General features: G+C 44.4%; 1 protein-coding gene across 4 annotated transcripts in view; it reads left to right on the forward strand.

The window, feature by feature from the left end:
• The first annotated feature begins 5229 nt into the window (after window positions 1–5229).
• FAM220A (family with sequence similarity 220 member A) overlaps window positions 5230–21384 on the forward strand; it is a 58236-nt gene continuing 42081 nt past the window's right edge. For 2 of the 4 annotated variants that reach the window (XR_006212556.1, XM_042971945.1), the window contains exon 1: window positions 5230–5475. Coding sequence is in view for 1 of the 4 variants with exons in the window: in XM_042971945.1 (XP_042827879.1) it covers window positions 5290–5475 (186 nt within the window). In the remaining 3 variants the exon portion in view is untranslated. Of the gene's footprint in view, window positions 5476–8426; window positions 9004–21384 lie in introns of those variants that run through there. The other 2 variants (XM_042971942.1, XM_042971944.1) reach the window with 2 other exon arrangements.

Genomic DNA, 21384 nt, shown 5'->3' on the forward strand with positions numbered 1-21384 from the left:
AATCTTCACCCTTTACCCTATCCTTTCCCTCTCGGTAAAGGTAAGCACTTTAAAACAAATGTATGGTTTATCCTTTTATTTAAAGAATAAACAAAAGAAAAAATAAAAGATCCCCCAAACCCCACATACATGTATATATGTATAAATATGTATAGGGGCACCTGGATGGCTCAGTTGGTTAAGCATCTGACTCTCGATCTCAGCTCAGGTCACGATCTCCCGGTTTGTGAGTTCGAGCCCCACGTCAGGCTCTGTGCTCATGGCAAAGAGTCCGCTTGGGATTCTGTTTCCCCCTCTCTCTCAAAGTAAGGAAACTTAAATAAATATGTATATACATCCATCCATATATACATACATGAATATGGGTGTAAATACACATATAACGTGTATATTTTTATACACACATAGGTTTGTGTGCATGCATGCACGCACACACACATCTATATACACTTTTGTCTTTTTTTTTTTTTTTTTACCTAAGAATGAGTGTAGGGGATGGGGCACCTGGGTGGCTCAGTTGATTAAGTGTCCAACTCTTGATCTCACAGTTGGTGAGATCGAACCTCATGTAGGGTTCCATGCTGACAGCCCAGAGCCTGCTGGGGATTCTCTCTCTCCCCCTCTCTCTAGATGAATAAACTCTTAAAAAAAATTTTTTTTAGCGTTTATTTGTTATTGAGATAGAGAGAGAGACAGAGCATGAGCATGGGAGAGGCAGAGAGACGGGGAGACACAGAATCCGAAGCAGGCTCCAGGCTCTGAGCTGTCAGCACAGAGCCCAAGGCGGGGCTCGAACTCACAAACCATGATATCATGACCTGAGCGAAGTCGGACGCTTAACCGACTGGGCCACCCAGGCGCCCCAATGAATAAATGCTTAAAAAAAAAAAAAAAGTAAAATGAGAAAAAAGAAAAAATAAAAAGAAATAAAAAAGGAAATAAATAGAATGACTCCATACCAGCACCGTGTCATTGATTCACATTGACCTTAATCTGTTGAAATAATGTTGCGTACCTGGAAAGGGCCCTTCAGTAAGAGATGGGAAACTTGACATTTCTCACAGTGGCAACTGAGCTCTCATACTTAAATCCATCCCACCCTTTCAAGTCTCCATGGGAGTCAGCAAAGAAATATAAATTATTTCTGACCAACATTCTGGATCATCGTGCCCATCCTCTTTTCCAGCAATGTAATCTAGGTGTTTCATTTTGGGGTTGCTTGTGATCCATAGTTAAACATTATCATTGTAATGATTTTTTTGGTAACTATATATATATTTGTATTTTGTATTTTTTCATTTCTTTACTTTTTATTGCATTGAAACCTCAAAATTGGAACTTTTTTATTTTTAAAATTTGTTCATTTATTTTGAGAAAAAGAGAGCACAAGCAGGGGTAGGGCAGAGTAAGAGGGAGAGAGAATCCTTTCTCTGATTATGGGGCTCGAACTCATGAACTATGAGATCATGATCTGAGCTGAAATCAAGAGTTGGACACTTAACCAACTGAGCCACCAGGCGTCCCTCTTTTTGCAAATAACCTCTGTCCCCAACGTGGGCTCAAACTCAGGACTCCCAAGGTCAAGAGTGGCATGGTCTGCCAACTGAACCAGCCAGGTGCCACTAATTATGATTATTAATGGATCCACTAAACTTGTACTGTAAGGACTCCAGGGACCTAAGCATGAAAATAACTACGACTTTCTGGGTGCCCTCTATCTGCCTAGGACTGTGCTGGATGCTATGCACACTTGCTCTCATTTATTTCTCACAAATACCCTGTAGGATGGTGCCCTTCTCCTCATTGTACAGAACCAGGTCACAGAGCTCCAAGAAGCTGCTGAATGTGGAACTCTGCCTCCCTGTGTTTTTCCTATCAGGTGAAGCTGGAAAGAAAAAAGCCTACTATTTCCCTCACCTGAGCCTGCGCACTCACAGCAGGAGAGAAGGTTGTAGGTGAATCACTTGGATCCTGTTGATCAAGTGTGAATAAAATTATTTTCCTATTTGTGTCAGTGTCTTTTCTCCTACCTTCTTTTATAACCTTTATGAACCTCTGTGGAAATACTTTTCACACTGACTTATAATTAATTCTGCCTGTTTCTCAACTTATAATTAGCAGAATGTCTTCCCAGAGATGCCAGAAAATGGGGGCTGAGTTAAATGCTAAAGCAGGAGGCTAGGCTAATTTACCAGCCTGCTCTATAGCTTAGAACTAGTTAACCTTGATATACATTAAACTTCAAATCTTGTTAGTGTTCCTTCGTGTTCTCTTTGACCTCTCATTTTGTTTAATCACAGAAGGCTTTTTACCTTGCTCAGGGTGGTTTTGTGTTAATTCTGTTTGCCATTGCTTATGGCAACTGGATGCCTTGTTAAAAATGCCTTCTTGCCTCAAAGGCATTTAAAGAAATGAATAACCAAGGAGGATATACATATATATATATATCTCACATCCCTGCAGCCCATCTGGTCTTTCAACATACTTCTAATAAACAGGACTGCCAAATCTCCACCCAGTGAAAATCTTTACAGGCCTAAGAATAAATTCAGCTGATCTCCAAACCTGTTCACACATTGTCAGATTGATTTTGTAATTTCGGCAAATTTTCCACTGAAGACTCTAGCCTTTAAAATCTTTAAATTGTTTTCTAAATACTGTGCAAAGAAGTGTTCATTTTGCTTTTTGGGGAAGGATAGCTTGAATGATGATGATAATTCAGCACCGTGTTTTCTGCATCCTCAGAGATAGCATCCACTGCGCGCTGAAAGAAAAAAATAGCTTACCAAAAAAAAAAAAAAAAGGGAAGAGAGCTTTTTATGGCAGCAATAAATGTGGCAAAATATAATGTTGCAAAAATAAGGGAAACTAAAGATTTGTGCAAAGACTTTAAAAAAAATTATTTTAATAATAATAAAACTAGCCCAAACCCAAAAACCCTGAAATACTTACTTAAAATGGTCTTGGCCTGAAACACAATGGATAGTAAATATAGGATTATGAGCATCAAAAAGTACAATTAAAAAAATATTTTTACTTTTAAATAATCTCTGCACCCAACCTGGGGCTCAAATTCATGACCTTGAGATCAAGAATTGCATGCTCCACTAACTGAGCCAGCCAGTCACCCCCCAAAAAAGTACTATCTTTACACAGTAGACATTTCAAGAAAAATGATAGTGCTAAATAATAGTCATAAAGACAATACTAGAAATGATTTATAACCTATTTTTAACCTTCTTTGTATTATAGATGAGTAAAATGAAAAATTTTTTAAAAATGATTTTGAATGTGAATTTATTTCAGGGTAGAGAATTTTTTTAAAAAATAATTTTTCATGTTTATTTATTTTTGAGAGAGAGAGAGAGTATGAACAGGGGAAAGGGCAGAGAGGGCGGCGCAGATTCTGAAGCAGGCTTCAGGCTCTGAGCTGTCAGCACAGAGCCCAACATAGGGCTCCAACTCACAAATTGTGAGATCATGACATGAGCTGAAGTTGGACACTTAACCAACTGAGCCACCCACGTGCCCCTCAGGGTAGAAAATTTTTAAATGGCTTCTATAAATGATTACTATTGCAAACCCATTTTGGGGCAAAGCAATTTTGCATTTAAATCTATTTTCGAAAAAAAATCTATTTTCACGCTGTTGCTTTCTAATTTTCTTAGAGGGCTAAAGGCTTGCTTTTAATTTTTTTTTAATGTTGTATTATTTATTTTTGAGAGAGAGACGGAGCATGGGTGGTGGGGGAGCAGATGGAGAGGGAAACACACAATCTGAAGCAGCTCCAGGCTCTGAGCTGTCAGCACAGAGCCCGGCACCGGGGCTCGAACTCACCACGAGATCATAAACTGAGCCAAGGTCAGACGCTTAACCGACTGAGCCACCCAGGCACCCCAAGGCTTGCTTTTAATTTCATCAGTGCAACTCGTTTTTTCCTCACCTGTACCAAATTCCCAGACTTTCATTGGTAGCAAGAAGTAATGACATGAAATACTTTGTCTGAAACTAGAAATAAAGCATCTACCTTCACACCATGAAAATCTTTGATAGAAGCCTATATGCTGAAGTATGAATGTAAAAACTCACTGTCAAGAAAACAAAACACCCTGAACCAGAATACTAGAAGTTTTGTAAGTTTCAATATTTTTACTTTTTTACATTAGGGGCTTAATTCATATTATAATTATTAAAGATCAAAATTAAAAAAAATGTTTATTTATTTTCCAGAGAGAGAGAGAGAGAGAGAGCAAGCAAGGGAGGAGCTGAGAGAGAGGAAGACACAGAATCCGAAGCTGACTCCGAGCTATCAGCACACGCCCAGATGCAGGGTGCGAACCCACAAACCCTGAGATCATGACCTGAGCCGAAGTGAGACGCTTATCCGACCGAGCCACCGAGGCGCCCCTATAGATTAAATTTTAAGGGCTCCTGGGTGGCTCAGGGCATCCGACTCTTAATTTCGGTTCAGGTCATGATCTCACGGTTGGCGAGATGGAGCTCCACGATGGGCTCTGTGCTGGCAGCGTGGAGTCTGCTTGGGATTCTCGGTCTCCCTCTCTCTCTGCCCCTCCCCCCACTCTCTCTCAAAATAAATAAATAAACATTTAAAACAAGAAAAAAAGATTAAATTTTACATCAGTTGACGTTGAACAACAATGGCTGGAGTCCTGAAACAATCTAAGCGGGGAGCATGTTCTGCCCCTCAGGCCCTTTTTACAATTGCGGTTAGACATGCATTACATAAAACTTACTATTTTAACAATTTTTAAGTGTACAGTTCCGCAGGACTCAGAACACTGACACTGTACAACCCTTTAAAATTCACTGTTCACCTTCTCGTGTATTTTAATTTTCCTACTTACCTTTAGGGGGCAGACGGAGACAACGCTTCAGCCTCTCTGGGGGAGCATCCAGCCGCTCCTGGCCCACGCATGCGCGTCTCACCTGCGGAAGGTGACAAGGGGCGGGGTAGGGGGCGGGGCAGAGGTGCGCAGGCGCGGCGCGGGCATTGTGACGTCAGGCCGCGCGGCCCGGCTGGGACCAGGCGGCGGCTCGCGAAGGAGCTTCCCCGAGTGTGACGCGTGGACTCCGCTCCCCGCCGCCCGCCCGCCCCTGGCGTCGCCGCCGCCTCCCTCGCTCCCTCAGCGCGCCGAGCGCGGCCCAGCGGCCCGGGCGGAGGCCCGGGGGCGACGCGGCGCCGAGAGGGCGGGCGGGCTTCGGAGCGCCGGGCGGCCCGAGTCTGCGGCCGGTCGGTGCGCGGCGGGCGGGCGGCGGGCGCCGGTCTATATGGCGGCGGCTCTGTCGGGCCTGGCTGTCCGCCTCTCGCGCTCGGCCGCCGCCCGCTCCTATGGGGTCTTTTGCAAGGGGCTGACCCGCACGCTGCTCATCTTCTTCGACCTGGCCTGGCGGCTGCGCATCAACTTCCCCTACCTCTACATCGTGGCTTCCATGATGCTCAACGTCCGCCTGCAGGTGAGTGAGCCGCGCTCGCCTGGTCCTCTCCCGTGACTCTCCCGAGCGCGGGACCGCCCGCGCCGCCCTCCCCTCCCCGCCCCGGACGGCGAGGATGCTGACAGGAGCTGCCAAGCTGGATGCTGAGTGTACGCCAACCACCGTGCATTTCTCCTGCACCCCACGGGAGAAAAATCCTCGGAGGTTATTGTTGTTCCCTCTGCAAAGGAGGCTGCGGGCGGGGTGGAGCGGCTTGCCCTGGCTGAGGGCCTACAGCCGGGGCGTGGGGTCCGCGGGGATGGTGGATGCTGGCACCGGTGGAAAGGCCCGGGAGAGGAAATTGTGCCCAGAAGGTTGCAAAAGGTTAGGTTTGCGAGATGGGGTTGTGGTTGAGTCTGCTAGTTACCAAACTTGACAAAGCTTTTCAGAAGATTGTTTGTGAAACTTAAAAGGATTAGTTGATGTTTTGATACGTGTATTTTCTCTCTCCTGGTCGGAGTGGAGGTGGGGTGAGGGTGAAGAGGGAACATTATTAAGTGGAAGAGGCAGAGACGCAAAACGTTTCAGAGTCCCAAAACTACTCGGATGTGAAATGGTAGACACACAGTCGGAACCCTGGAGATCACTTTTGCTATAAATGACAGTTTTACATCCCTTGAATTAGCGATGTTTTTTGCTAGTGGGATGGAAAGTTGTCAGATTGAGAAGTATTCCTTTACAGGTGTGTCATAGATGGCTAAATACCAAACTCCTGTTGGATTCCGTTTACACAGCTTGGGGTGCCTGGCTCAGGCTTTGATGGAGGAGGCACAGGTTCCTGCCCTCCTGGAGTTTACAGTCTGACAGTACTTGTGTTGCTTCCTGGTGTGCAAAATGAGGAAGCCTGAGTGGTAGGACCAGGCGCGTTGAGACCGTGTGGGTGTTGTTCCTCACCCTGGTTTGGTTCTATCAGAACGGAATTATCTCTGTGCCTGGACCTTTAGGTTCTGGGTGCCTATCACTGGTGATGGTAGGCTACTTAAAACCAGTTCTTGATCAAAATTGTGTTGAGGTGAGATGAGATGAACCTGCATATCTACTTCAAGATCCAAATTGGGATATTTTTATGTGAATGAGGGCTTGTGGCATCCTTAAACTAAGGTACCAGACCGGAAGATCTTTCCAGCAGGTGGTATGAACGAGTCAAGTGTGCTGGGTGTGGGGACTGGGGTAAACCAGAAAGCCTGTGCTCTAGCCAGTTGCCACCAGCCAACTGTTGTTTGCCAGATCTAGTGATTTCCAAGAGAAATTGGAAATAGTGATTTTTTTTGATACCAGATTAGCTCAAGTTTAAAAAAAGTCAACTTTGGCCAAAACAAAACATGGCTTCAGGCTATATTTGACCCCCAAGTTCCTGCTTTGGAACCTTTAGTCTAGAACTGCATTAATGCTTTGCAGTTATATATACAATTACAAGAACTTAAAAAAATAGTAAATATTAAAAAGGGGCGCCTGAGTGGCTCAGTCGGTTGAGCATCCAACTCTTGATTTTGGCTCAGGTCATGATCCCAGGGTCGTGGGATTGAGCCCCATGTCAGGCTCCATGCTTAGCATGGAGCCTGCTTAAGATTCTCCCCCTCCCCCTCCCCCTCCCCCTCCCTCTCCCTCTCTTCCCCACTCACACTCTGATTCTCTCTAAAATAATAAAAATCACCTTTGTCATATGTCCAGTTATCTATTTATGACCACCCCCTAGTCCAAAGTACCGTAATCACTCACCTGGACCATCTATTTTTCACCAGGCAGTAGACAAATCTTTTTTTTTTTTTTTTAAACATAGATGCCATTTCCCACAAAACAACAGAACAGAACTTCTCATGGTGCACAATGTAGTTCATGCATTTTTATCCTGCAGATCTGGCTTTTGCCTACCTCTCTTAACTTCGCACTTGAGTTTCTCCTTGTTTACTATTCTCTCTCACACTCTTCCCTACTCTTCGTACTCTTCTGCTCCTGGCCATTTGCACAGGCTGTTCTTCCTTTGGTTCTTTGAATGCTGATACAGTTTCACACTTCAGCTCTGATTTCAGAGAGGACTTGTGTGATCATCCTATCTGTATGATTTTGCACTGCTCTCTTCATTGCAAGGGTATTGAAGGCTTGCCTGTTTAAGTAGTAAGGAATAAAGAATTCCATTTCTAAATAGCATTTCTTTTTTTCTTAAAGAATTCCATTTCTAACATCATGCTTAGGGTTTCCAAATCTCACTGGTTGGTAGTTGTTTGAGAATCTCTGGAACTGTTACTCAAGTACAAATTTCATAACAAGGAATCTGCACTGCTGGGATTGAGGGTAGATGCATATAAGAGGAGGGAAGGGAGTTTTATTTGGAGTGGTTCGGGCACTCACAAGAGCTCAACATGCACCAGTCCCCAAAGCCCAGAATGGGTGATTTGGTGCCAGTTAATAGTCCAGGTGCAGCGTGGCGGTAGAGAATTCCGGGAGCTGAGCTGTGGGAGTAGAGTGCGGGCTTGTTCAGTTCAGGAGTGAGTGGGGGCGAGGGAGGCACAAAGTGGTCACCGGGTCCACTGAGAACTGCGTCAGGATTTTAGGTTTGCTGCTGGGCTTGATCAAGTGCTGCAGCAGCCAGCACATGCTGAGGGGGAGACGGAGACGGTGGAGGTGGGGGAACTTTTTTTTTCCTGTGATAGTCACATCTGCTGCTTTATTTTATTTATTTTTTTTTAACATTTATTTTTGAGAGAGAGACCGACCGGCCATGAGTGGGGGAGGGGGAAGGGAGAGAGGGAGACACATTATCCGAAGCAGGTTCCAGGCACTGAGCTGTCAACACAGAGCCCAATGTAGGTCTCGAACCCCCAACCATGAGACCATGAGCTGAGTTGAAGTTGGGCCCCCGACTGAGTCAGGCGCCCCACAGCTGCTGCTTTAAATGCCCCTGTAGGTTTAGAGTTTCTGTTCATTTGTGGACAATTACTAACTTACCTGATTTAAGGGTTTAATGATTCCAGCCTCTTGTAAAGGGAAGTGCCGTGGGAAATAGAATCTGAGCAGGAGGACAGCCGCAGGTCATTGACGCCTTTTTACTCAGAACACCCTGTACCCATCCTCTCCGTTACAGGGGCGCTGGAGTAAAGGATGCTAATTCCCACTTGGCTACTTAGGACCCCCACATCATTTGTTTGTGGGGCAGCGACACATTCTCAGGAGGTTGACATCTGTTTAACGTGAAAGATGATTAAATAGATGCAAAAGGGTTTTGTAAACTGAGAAGGGTTATGATTTTAAAATATTGTTTGCAAGCAAGCCTTAATCTGCTAGAGTCCTTAGCATCCTGCTTATTTATACAGAATCTGAAATACAAGGCTGTGGAAAATTAAGAATCCATCCGGAACACTAAATGTAGTAAAAGCAAGATGATAGATTGTGCTGAGAACCTTCGTAACAAGTTATGCCTCCAACTTTGCAGTTCTGCCGCCCATGGGAAGAATTGAGTATCTTAGGCCCTGGTCGCCAGATTCTTAGAACCATTAAAAAGGCCTCAAAAAGGTGAGAGAAAAGACCTGGTGAAGGTGGATGACAGCTGTCACACTGAGCAATATCATGGTCTTCCTTCACGTCAGCCACGTTGCCCTGTGCTGAGCAAGCCCCCGGAAGCTTCCTCTGGCTCCTCTCTGTGCGGCCCCTCTCCTGGGCTGCTCCTAATTGCTCTGTCGTAGTCTCCCTTCTTATGAACTTTCTAAATCCACAGCTCCGTGTTTTCCTGTTTGCCTATCGCTTGAAAATCTGTACTCATTTATTCCAATCAGGTAAAAGAATTCTGGAGTGTGGAGTGTAGGTGGGGTGGGGGAGCTGGTTCCTGTTCTAAATAGAGGGGTGGGTTTTATTGATTAGGTGGCATTTGAGCAAAACCTTGAAGGCAGTGAGGGCTGTAGCCGTGCAGACAGGGAGATGTCTAGGTTAGAAGAGTATCTTGTATACTCTTGTGGGGCAGAGAAGGCCCTACAGCTGGTGCAAGCCCTGTGTGTTCTAGAACAGCAGGAGGCTGGTGTGTGAAGCAGGTGCCAGGAGACTTGGACAGAGAGGTTTAGGGGCATTGAAAGGACTTCGGCTTTGACTCTGACTAGATGATTTTGTGTCTGAACAATTTAAGAAAGTAAAGATCCCAGGATCTTCCTTGCAGGGTCAAGTGCAGCTTGAAAGGAGCCTTATTCTGTTGCTTGATTGGTAGGAAATGATAGAATATTAAGAAAACGTTGTATAAACTTAAAAGCTTTGTGAAATCTTAAGAGGCCAAGTCAAAATCATCAACTCAGTTAGGAATTTGTTCCAGCTCCTGAAATAAGGAACAACTATATACCTTGAGATGAGAAATGCCAAACATGCAGGAAACAAAAATACTATGCAATTCAAATGAATGCTTGAATCATGGTCTGTTTCTTATAAACTTTTGAAAAATTTGTAACCTATGTAAATAGGTTGAAGTAGGTTTAAAAAACTTTGAAACCTATATAAAATAGGTTGTACATTGAATACATTGAGAAAACAGTATAGTGAAAACCTGTATCCTTGAATCAAGTTATTTTTGTCTCACACAAAGTCCTATAACAGTTCAAGCAGATATTAAAGTGTATGTGTTAGATCTATATGTACTAATGTTAAAAGATACCAACCACATATAAAGTGAAGAAAAGTAAGGTAAAAACCATTTTTTCGGGACGCCTAGGTGGCTCAGTCAGTTGAACATCTGACTCTTGATTTCGGCTCGGGTCATAATCTCATGGTTTGTGAGTTCAAGCCCCACATCGGGCTCTAGACTGACAGTGTGGAGCCTGCTTGGGACTCTCTCTCTTTGTCCTTCCCCTGCTCACATGGTTTATCTCTCTTTCTCTCAAAATAAATAAATAAACTTAAAAAAAAAGTTAAAGCATTTTTTTCAGGATGCCTGGTGGCCCAGTTGGTTGAGACTCTCTCTCTCTTTTGTTTTTTTAATTTTATTTAAATTCAAGTTAACATATAGTGTAATAAGGGTTTCAGGAGTAGAATTCAGTGATTCATCACTTACATGTAACACCCAGTTGAGCCTCTACTCTTGGTTTCATCTCAGGTTATGATCCCAGGGTTGTGAGATTGAGCCCCCTGTCGGTTTCCACACCGGGCATGGAGCCTGCTTGAGATTCTTTCCCTCTCTCTCTTTCTCTGCCCCTCCCCTCTTTGGGCTCTGGCTCTCCCTTGTATGTGTGCGCATGCGCACGCTCGCTCGCGCGCTCTCTCTCTCTCTCTCTCTCAAAAACAAACAAATAAGACCCCATTTTTTCATAAATGTGTTGGTCAGTGGCAAACTGGGAGGAGCGGCCCCAAGTCAGGAGGGAGCCTGAGCATTGCTTCTCAAATGACCTGTGGAGAAGGACCAGTGTTTCTTTGCCTCTACAGACAGCGTGGCTTACAAACAACAACCATTTATTTCTCCCAGTTTTGGACACCCAGAAGTCCGAGACCAAGGCACCAGCATGGCCATGCCCTTGTGAGACCCCTCCTGGCTCATAAGCCTGTGTCTTCTCGCTTGTCCTCTCCTGGTCAGGCCTGGGGTTCTCTCTGGGGCCACTTTGTAAGAACACTGATCCCATTCATGAAGGCTCTCCCTTCATGACCTACACACTTCCCAGAGGTTTCGCCTCCTAATACCATCATCTTTGGGGGTTAGGGTTTCAGCATATGAATCTTGGGGGGATACAAACATTCAGACCATAGTACCTTCTGATAGCTTTGTAAAGACCAATAAAAATGAATTGCTTTCCCATGGAAAAGAATGAAGTTGAACTCTTACCTTAGTCTGTATATAAAAATTCACTGAAAATGGATCAAAGACCTAAACACATAAGCTAAAACTGAAAAGCTCTTAATGTTTATTTTTGAGAGAGAGACACACACAGAATCCGGAGTAGGCTCCAGGCTCCACATTGTCAGCGCAGAGCCAGATGCAGGGCTCAAACTCATGAACTTCGCGATCATGACCTGAGCCAAAGTTGGATGCTTAATCCGCTAAGCCACCCAGGCACCCCCTGAAGAGCTCTTAGAAGAAAACATAGGGGAAAGTCTTCCTCAAAGCACAGGCAACAAAAGAAAAAGTAGATAAATTGGACTCCTTTAAGATTAAACTTAAAATTTTGTTTGTGAAAGGACACTATCAAGCGTGAAAAGGACAACTTACAGAATGGGAGAAGATGCAAATCATATTCATCTGATAAGAAAAGTGATGGCCCCGTTGGCCATGTCCTGTTCCTTGCCCCGGCCTTGCAGGTGGCCGGGGGGGGGGGGGGGTCAGCTTCTCTCTCTGAGACACCTGCAGCCCCTTTGAACCATTCCTACCCCAGAGGCCATCACAGACCTGATGGGTGAGGGACCGCTCATTTCTTACTGGCAGAGTTTCCCAACCCAGACTTGGGAACTCCCACGCCAAGCTTCCAAGAGCCTCCACTCATGGCCCCAGGTACACATATGAGTCACAGTCCTCACAGACTGAGAAATACTTCCCTGTCCCAGCCGCGCCCCGCCCCCCTCACCCCCTCAGGATGCCTCCTCTCTGCCAGGGAGGCAGTGAAAGCCAATGCTGGGGGGAAATTAGTCTTTAGGGGAATGCACATCAAAACCACAATGAGAGTACCACTTAACATCCATTAGGATGGCTATAATAAAATTTTAAAAAGGAAAAAAACAAATACTGGCTAAGATGTGGAGAAATTAGAACCCTAGTGCACTGTTGGTAGGAACGTAAAGTGGTGCAGTTGCTGTGGGAGAGCTTGGTGGTTCCTCAAAAAGTTCAACATAGAATCACTATATGATGCAAATTCCACTTTTGTGGATGTACCCAGAAGATTTGAAAGCAAGGACTTAGACACCTGTACTCCATGGTTCATAGCAGCACTACTCACAGGAGCCAAAAGGTAGACGTAACCCAAGTGTCCATCACCGATGAGTGGATAAACCAGATTGTGTCTGTACAATGGAATATTATTCAGCTTTTAAAGGGAATAAAGTTCTGATACCTGCTATAAGTTGGATGAACCTTGAGCCATTATTATTAAATGAAATGTCAGACACAAAAGGACACTTACATGAGGTCTCTAGCGAAGTCAAATTCCTAGGGACAGAAAGTAGAATGGCATTTGCCAGGGGTTGGTGGGAGGGAGGAATGGGGAATTGTCTAATGGAGACAGATTTTCAGTTTGGGAAGATGAAAAAGTTCGGGAAGCGGATGGTTGTCATGGTTTCACAACAGTGCGGATGTCCTCCATGCCACTGAACTACTCTCAGAAGTGGTTAAAATGATAAATTTAATATATATTTTACAATTTTTAAAGTGATTGCTAGAAAAATGATCACATCCTTGGATATCGTGTCAATGTTAAGTTGTCATAAAAGTTTATTTTTTTCTTTTTAAGTTTGTTATTTAAGTGATCTTTGCACCCCACATGGGGCTTGAACTCATGACCCAGAGATCAAGAGTAACATGCTCTTCTGACTGAACCAGCCAGATGCCCCTCTGAGTGTCTCTTCTTAATTCTGTTGTTCTGTGATCACGATAACAAACTGGGGAGAGGGGATTATAGGGCGGTGGCTCCTGCCTTTACAAGAACTTTGGCTTGTACTCTGCGTGAAATGGGAGATGGTTCGCTGAGATGTGACTTAATGTGATTTACTTTTTTCAAGGACCATTTTTTTTTTTAAAGCTTTATTGGAACATTCAGATATACACAGAAATAGAGTAGCTATATATGCATGTCTCCATCACCCGTCTTCAGTAAAGCTCCGCTCTTTGCTCATCTTGTTTTATGTTTTTCCTCAGGCCTACACCATCTTCGGCTCCTCACCCCACCCTGGGGCGTTTTTTAAAAAAATCTCAGACTGGATCACTGTTTTGCTTTTTAACTTTTACTCTGAAATGATCGGACTTGGAGAAAAGTTGTGAAAAGAGTGCCAAGGGCTCCCATAGACCCTTTGCCCACCTTCTAATGTTGGGGGGATGACTGTACCGTGGCACAGTTCTCAAAACTGAGAAATGAACATCAGTCCGATACTATTTGGATATCACCAGTTTTTCCTGCTACGTCCTTTTTCTGTTCCAGAACCCCACGCTGCATTTAGTTGCTGTGTCTCCTCCAATCAGTGACCCTTCCTTAGCCTGGTCTGGTCTTTTCTGTCCATCAGTTGGACATCCAGGCTGTTTTCACTTTTGGGCTGTTACGAGTCCTGCTCCTCGGGAACATTCACGTACAGGGTTTGTGTGGACATGTTTTCATTTCTCTTGGATATTAGCTAGGAGTTATTGTAGAACAATAATCCTGTTTTGAACCATTTCACAAGGGTCACTCCTGCACACCACAGTTGAGGGCGGAAGCAGGGAGACTCTTGGGAATGCTGGAGGGAAACGGGCCGAGGCACCTCATCAGCAGGGGAGATACTGGGAGGCCCTTGCCGTGTGGTGTATTTTGGTGTTTGAGCCAACACACCTTCCTTAAAAGACATGGTGTGTGAGAGAGACTCAATCATGTTTCTGTGAACTACCCATGTTCTTGGCCCATTTTTCTGTTGGGTTTTGGTGGTGGTCTCAATTTCTTAGAGCCTTGTTGAAAAGGTTTTTTTGTTTGTTTTTGTTTTAGCTATTTGCCTTTATGGTGTGTGTTTGACATACTGAAATTTATTTTTTAATCTTGTTTCTTCCTTCCTTCCTTCCTTCCTACCTTCCTCCCTACCTAAGTCCAGCGTGGAGCTTGAACTCAAAACCCTTAGATCAAGAGTTACATGTTCTCAATGACTGAGCCAGCCATGCCCTGAAATTTATTTTTATGTAGTTAAATTTAATAATCTTTTCTGACCTTTGGGTTTGTCCTAGTCAGAAGGCCTTCCCGACTCTTAGGTTATGAGGAATTCAGCCCTATTTTATTCTGGTAAATATGTATATATATTGTGATATGGATCCAAACTGCACTGCCATCAAAACTTGGTGTGAATGACATTTTTGTCCTTGCGTGTATGTTAACTTGTGTGTTTGTAAGCTTCGAGAAGAGCCCTGTTTGTCCTAACACCAGCACCTAGAACAGTCCTGCTCAGTGTCGGGGCTCAGTGAACACTTACACGTTGAATCTGTAGCAGAAAATCGTAGGAGTAGAATCCCGGAGGAAAGGTTTTATGCCCTTGTGAATAATTTTTCAAGTTAAACACCCAACTTGGCCTCCCCTGGGGTTTCTCGTACTCTGCTTCCTCTGGCGATGCAGGGGGTACCTCCGGGTGCTCCCCGTTCGCTGGTCGGCCACCGCAGCCGGGTCTGGGCTTCTACCCCTCCACGGAAACGCACTGGTGTGTGTTGAGGCCACTTAACACGGTGCCATCAGTGGGCAGTGCTGTGTGTCCTGCTTTACAGAACCCCTCAGCCGCATTGTTATTGTTCATCCCCTAAAACAGTGTCGACGATGGTGCTGACAGCAGCTGTGTATGTGAGGCCGGTCAGAGGGGACGCCAGGCGCTTTCACACATTGAGTCCTCACAGCACCGTGAGGACAGAGGACTGTCTGAGGCCCCCGAGCCGGGACACAGCCTGGCCCTCGGACGTGTGAGTGCGCCTTTGGTCCGGGTGAGAGGAGGACGACACAGGGCGGTGGCTAGTGAGAGCTGCACAGTTGGCTCTTAAGGGCAGGTATGGTCGGGATGTGCTGAGTGATTAGTGACAGGAACTCTGCACTCGCTGTGCTTCCTGTGGTTATGATTCAGCTTAATGTGGACATGACTGAGTTGTTCCGTTTCTCATCCTCTAAGCAGGGTAGCAATTTTTAATTTTTACTTTTTTAAACTTTTAGTTTTTAAAGTTTATTTATTGTGTGTGTGAGAGAGAGAGCGTGTGCGAAAAGGGGAGGAGCAGAGAGAGAGGAAGGGAGAGAATCCCAAGCAAGATTTGCCCTGTCAGCGCAGAGCCCCGTGTGGGGCTCGAACTCACGAACCCTGAGATCATGACTTGAGCTGAAGAGTCGGACGCTTAACCAACTGAGCCACCCAGGTGCCCCTAGATTTTAGTTTTTATTTCCTTAAGTGATCTGCATGTCCACCATGGGGCTTGAAGTCACGACCCCAAGATCAGGAGTTGCACGCGCTTCTGACTGAGCCAGGCTGGTGCCCGTAAGCTGGGTAGCAATTTGAGGAATGTGTGTTGGCCACTTGCTCAGTCTGATGGTTTTAGTCACGAGCGCAGCGATGTTAAGGTCTGCGAATGTTCACGTCTGGAAGCCGGGCGAGGCCAGGATGGGCCTGGAGCGTGTTTGTGAGCCATTGTAAGGCAGGACGCCAATCCAAGCCCATTGTCCCAACCCTGCTGTTGAGCTGTCTTCTCGCCAGCCCCCTTTGGGAATAGCCTTGCCAGCTGGCTTTCAGCAGCATAGAGGCCAGGATATTTTTAGTTTACGGAGCAGTGTATCCAGACTGTCAGGTCCCTGAGGCCATTAATAGCTCAGGTTAGAGAAGGTAAGGTGACAGCAGTCCAAGAGGGCAGCAGCTGCCTAATTGGGTCAGGCCTATTGTCATGCAGTGGGTCAGCTGCGTCCAGCAGGCAAGGATTTTGGTGGAAGATGATTTCTCGTGTCTGGACTGGAGATCATGGGCATACCCAGATAATCCTGTTGCCCTGTGCACATCACCCTTCTGGTCTTGTGGTTCCATTTTCAACCTTTGTCATCTTTTTTGTGGGGGGATGTGGGGTGAGGGAGTACATTCAAGAATTTACTTCCAGTATTGCACTTGATTTTTCCTGAATCATACTGTCTTGAACTTCAAAATAGACTCCTTCCTTCATTCTGATGGTCAACATTTTGGGGGATAAGTTTGTTTGCCACAGTTTATGTTGCTTATTATTGGGGAGTGGAAATGAGATTTCTAGGGACAAGGACAGTTAACTGTATAATTGTGTATAGCTGTATAATTGTGTACTTTATTTGGTACAACATAATGTACCTATACGTATATATATATATGTATGTATATATATATATATACATATATATATATATACATACACACACATATATACATATGTAACGTAGTGAGAATAAGTTACAAAAAATATTTCGCAAAGACAAATACCATGTGATTTCACTTATATGTGGAATCTAAAAAACAAAACAAATGAATACACGAAAGCAGAAACAGACCCATAAATACAGAGAACAGACTGATGGTTGCCAGAGGGGAGGGGGTCGGAGAGATGGGAAAAATGGGTGAAGGGGGACGGAAGTACAGGCCTCTAGTTACGGAGTGATTAAGTCACGGGCACGGAAGGTACAGCATAGAGGATATAGTCAGTGGTGCTGTGATAGTGTTGTATGGTGACAGATGGTGGCCACCCTTGCAGGGCAGAGCATGATGCATAGAATTGTCAGGTCACTTTGTTGGACACTTGAAACTCATCTAACTACTTCAATAAAACAATATTTCATAAATGACTACATGCTTAGAAGTTATTTGAAAGTTATTTCTGGCTCTCAAAATATAAGTAATGTGTGTGTCTAATATCAGAAGAGTTAGCTAGTTGAGGAATCAGAGCCAAAATGTTTTCCTGGACCTGAAGTACTTTTGTCAAGAGATTAAATACGTAATTACTGAATTTACTAAAGAAGTAGATCTTCAGTGAACAGTTGATTCTATCGGGGCATCTGGCTGGCTCAGTCAGAAGAGCATGCGACTCTTGATCCTTGGGGTTGGGAGTTCGAGCCACATGCTGGGTGTAGAGATTACTAAAAAAAATAAAGAAACTTAAAAAAAAAAAAAACAAAAAAAAAAACAAGAGTTCTAGGGGTGCCTGAGTGGCTCAGTTGGTTGAGTGTTTGACTCTTGATTTTGGCTGAGGTCATGATCTCAAGGTTCATGGGATCAGGCTTGTGCTGACAGTGTAGAGCCTGCTTGGGATTCTCTATCCTTTGTTCTCTGCTCTCCCCACCCCTCTCGCGTGCATGCTCTCTCAAAATAAATAAATAAACTAAAAAAACCTGTTGTAGCATTAATAAATATGTGATTATTTTAGTGGTACCTCAGCTAAGTATTTTAACACAATTCTGGAAAACCTTCATCTTTCTGAACGGCACTAAGTTCTAGTACAAGGACATACTAAAAATGGTTAGAACTAATTTTCCTGAGAGTTGGCCCCTGTTAAATGACGTGTTTTTTCCTTAAGAATTTTTTTAAAACCTATTTTAATATGTATTAAAAATATATTTGAGAATGCTTCAATTTCAGAAAAAATGTTCGTTTAGTACATTTCAAATCAGTAAAGTAAATGGAAGGTTTGAAAGAATGTGCTTTGCAAAGTTACTTTGAAAGAACTGGCCAGGGAAGCTGATGAGATTTTGAGGTGGTGAACTTTGAAAGTACATTTCACCCTTGAACAATGTGGGGGGTTAGGAATGCTGACTGCTGTGCAGGTGAAGATCCGCATATACGTTTGACTCCCCCCCCCCCCCAACCCTAACCTTCCAATAACATAGTTGATTAACATGTATTTTGTATCATATACTGTATTCTCACAGAAAGTAAGCTAGAGGAAAGAAAACGTTATCTTCAGGAAGAGAAAATAAATTTTATAGAACTGCACTATATTTATTGAAAAAGACCTGTGCATTTCAAACCGGTGTTGTTCAAGGGTCAGCTGTATTGGTTTTGAATTGTCCCCAGAATCCATACTTACAAGATTGCACCTCTTAAAAGTTCTCATCACAGGAAAAGAATTGTGATTATGTGTGGTGATGGATGTTGACTTGTGGTGATCATTTTGTAATATTTGCAAATATTGAATCATGTCATACACCTGAAACTAATATGTTAGGTCAGTTAAAAAAAAGTGTATTTTACATTTGTGTATTACTTTATACTGTTCAAATACATTTTTGTCAGGTCTGTACAGAAATGGTCACATTTCTATTGGTAAAAAGTTGGGTTTTTTTGTTTTTGTTTTTAGTTTATTTATTTTTAATTTTTTTTTTTTAACGTTTATATTTGAGACAGAGAGAGACAGAGCATAAATGGGGGAGGGCCAGAGACAGGGAGACACAGAATCTGAAACAGGCTCCAGGCTCTGAGCTGTCAGCACAGAGCCTGACGCGGGACTCGAACTCACGGACCACGAGATCATGACCTGAGCCGAAGTCGGACGCTTAACCGACTGAGCCACCCAGGCGCCCCTAGTTTATCTATTTTTGACAGAGACAGAGTGAGAGCATGAGCTGGGGAGGGGCAGAGAGAGAGGAAGGCATAGAATCCGAAGCAGGCTCCAGGCTCCAAGCTGTCAGTACAGAGCCCGACGCGGGGCTCAAACTCACGAACTGTGAGATTATGACCTGGGCCGAAGTCGGACGCCCAACCGACTGAGCCACCCAGGCGCCCCTATTGGTAAAAAGTTTTGAGCATGCCCTACAAATAGAGATGTATGTACTTATTTATGAACTATACATTTTGCTCTACCAAAATATGGTATATATTGTAAAACATGGAAAAAGCTAAAGGGGCAATGAGATAAAATGAACTAGACACAGATCATCTGGTATTTTCTCCTCTGTTCGTTGAGGTGGGATCACTCCATTTAGCAACTGCTAGACTAGAAGACTGTATGAAGTTTAGCGTTTACTTGGAGCTAAGTTGTTTGTGTAAGAAACACGACTAACCACCCTCTTTTTGAAGCACTCAGTGCCGTTAGTGTCTATGACCATGAGTTTCTCAAGGTGCTTTGTGCCTTCCTCCTTGGTGGCTCTGGTGGGCCCCGCGCTAGATCTTGGTCGGACCCGGTCTCCTGTACCCTACCATCTTTCTGTCTTCTCTTTGGACGTGTTTTACCAGGGCCATCATTTTATCTACCTCCCCGGAGCTGGAGACTTCAGAATTAGGTCCTCAGTTCTGACATCACTCTTGAGCTCACGACTTGATTAATAATCCAGTTGCTTGCCCAGTTCCCATAGTCAGCCTCTTTGTGTCCCCATCTGAGCTGTTTGATGCTCCTCCCGACCTGCTGCTCCTTTACATTCTCTGTTAATGACACCTTCGTTACCCAGAATCGAAGGTCAGAGAAACCTGTGGTTGTCTCTCTTTCTGCCATCTGTCAGCCACCAACTGGGAAAATACTCCATCTCTCCCCTTCCCTCACAGCTTCACTTCTTTCCCTGCACTATTGGAATAACCTCCTAATTGGTCTAACGTGATTCTTGTCCAGTCTAGCCGCCACACTGCAGCCAAGTGATTAATCTGAAATGCACATCCAGCCCAAGAAGATCCCTCAGTGGCTTTCCATCACCTGCTGATGGAGGCCATGCTCCCTGAACTGTGGCCACTGCCTCTCGTGAGCCCCTGTTGGCTCCACGGCCCCATGCCTTAGCTCTCTGCTCCTGCTTCAGCCTCCAGTAATACCTGTTTATTTCCTTCCCAGTGTACCCTCTTTAACTTTTCAAAAAATGTAACACACACACTCCTCTAGCTTAGAGGAGTCTCCTAGTTCCCCTAGTTCAAGAAACTGCAGCTTTCTGCCTCCCATTTCTCTGTCCCCGGTGCCAAGCCTTTCAGCTACAGCTGGTTCTCCTGGTGCGTGTTTCTCTGTCTTGGAATTACATTGTGTTTTTGCTTCTGGACTCTTCACTCTTAGGCTTTGTCTTTGTCTTACCGGGGGAGATGAGTGTCAGCTCTTTCACCGGCTTCTGCCTCATGCCTCACTTTTGCATCCCTCCTTTTCCCAACAGAGTTGTGCGTTTTTGTTAGATCGATGCTCCTTAGGCTAGTCTCTTAGAAAAATTATTAAATACAATTTGTGTATTTCTTTATTTTACATGTATTGATGCTCTGGGGTTATGGTTGTTTTTTAAAGGAGCCCAGGTCAACATTTTTTTTTAACTCGTTAATGAGGGAACTATTGAGATGTTATCAGTTTAAAGAAGAATTTAGGGGTGCCTGGGTGGCTCAGTTGGTTGAACGTCTGACTCTTGATATTGGCTCGGGTCATGATCTCATGGTTTGTGGGTTTGAACCCCTCATCGGGGTCTCTGCTGTCAGCACAGAGTCTGCTTCAGATCCTCTGTCCCCCTTTCTCTTTGCCCCTCCCCCACTTGTGTATGCAGTCTTGCCCCCAAAATAGATAAACGTTAAAAAAAATTTTAAAGGAGAATTTAGACAAAACATACGTTATCAGGAATGCCACAATGAAGTTACAAGTGGATGTAAAATTTGTCTGTATCAACAGGGGAATAATCATTTGCATTCCTCTGGACAAAATGTTTATTTCTTTGGATAAGAAATAATTTGCCAGGGCGCCTGGGTGGCCCAGTCGATTGAAAGTCCAACTTTTGGTTTCAGTTCAGGTCATGATCGTAGGGTTGTGGGATTGAGCCCCATGTCAGGCTCTGCACTGAGCATGGGGCCTGCTTAGGATTCTCTCTCTCTCTCCCCCTTTGCCCCCTCTGCCGCTTGCATGCTGTCTCTCTCTAAAAAAAAAAAAAAAAAAAAAAAAAAAATTGCCTTCTCACACCTGCCTTCTCATATTTTCTATAACTTACAGAGTTTGTGAAGCAGCTCAGAGAAAGGAGTGGGGCCCCGTAAACTTAGATAACCTTAAGGATGCACTGGACAGGGCACCCTGTCATTGGGTCTGTTTCATGGCCTTTCACAGTCTTTCCTGACCTCTTTCCCGTTTGGAGCATAATGATGTCAAAGAAATATTGTTCTTGGTAACAGAAAAAGGCTGGTCCCATTAGGGTTGCAGGTGCAGCAAGAGTGTTAACCATATGGGCCACCTTGAGTTTGCTCTTGAACAACACTGAGGTCACAAATCAACTTCTGTCCTGAAGTTTTCATGCAGAATCTAAGATTGGGTGTTTGTTTGTTTGTTTGTTTGTTATTTGAAAGGGTTCAAGTGAG

The sequence above is a fragment of the Panthera tigris genome, chromosome E3 (genome assembly GCF_018350195.1).
Source record: "Panthera tigris isolate Pti1 chromosome E3, P.tigris_Pti1_mat1.1, whole genome shotgun sequence".
In the NCBI taxonomy this organism is placed as follows: Eukaryota; Metazoa; Chordata; class Mammalia; order Carnivora; family Felidae; genus Panthera; species Panthera tigris.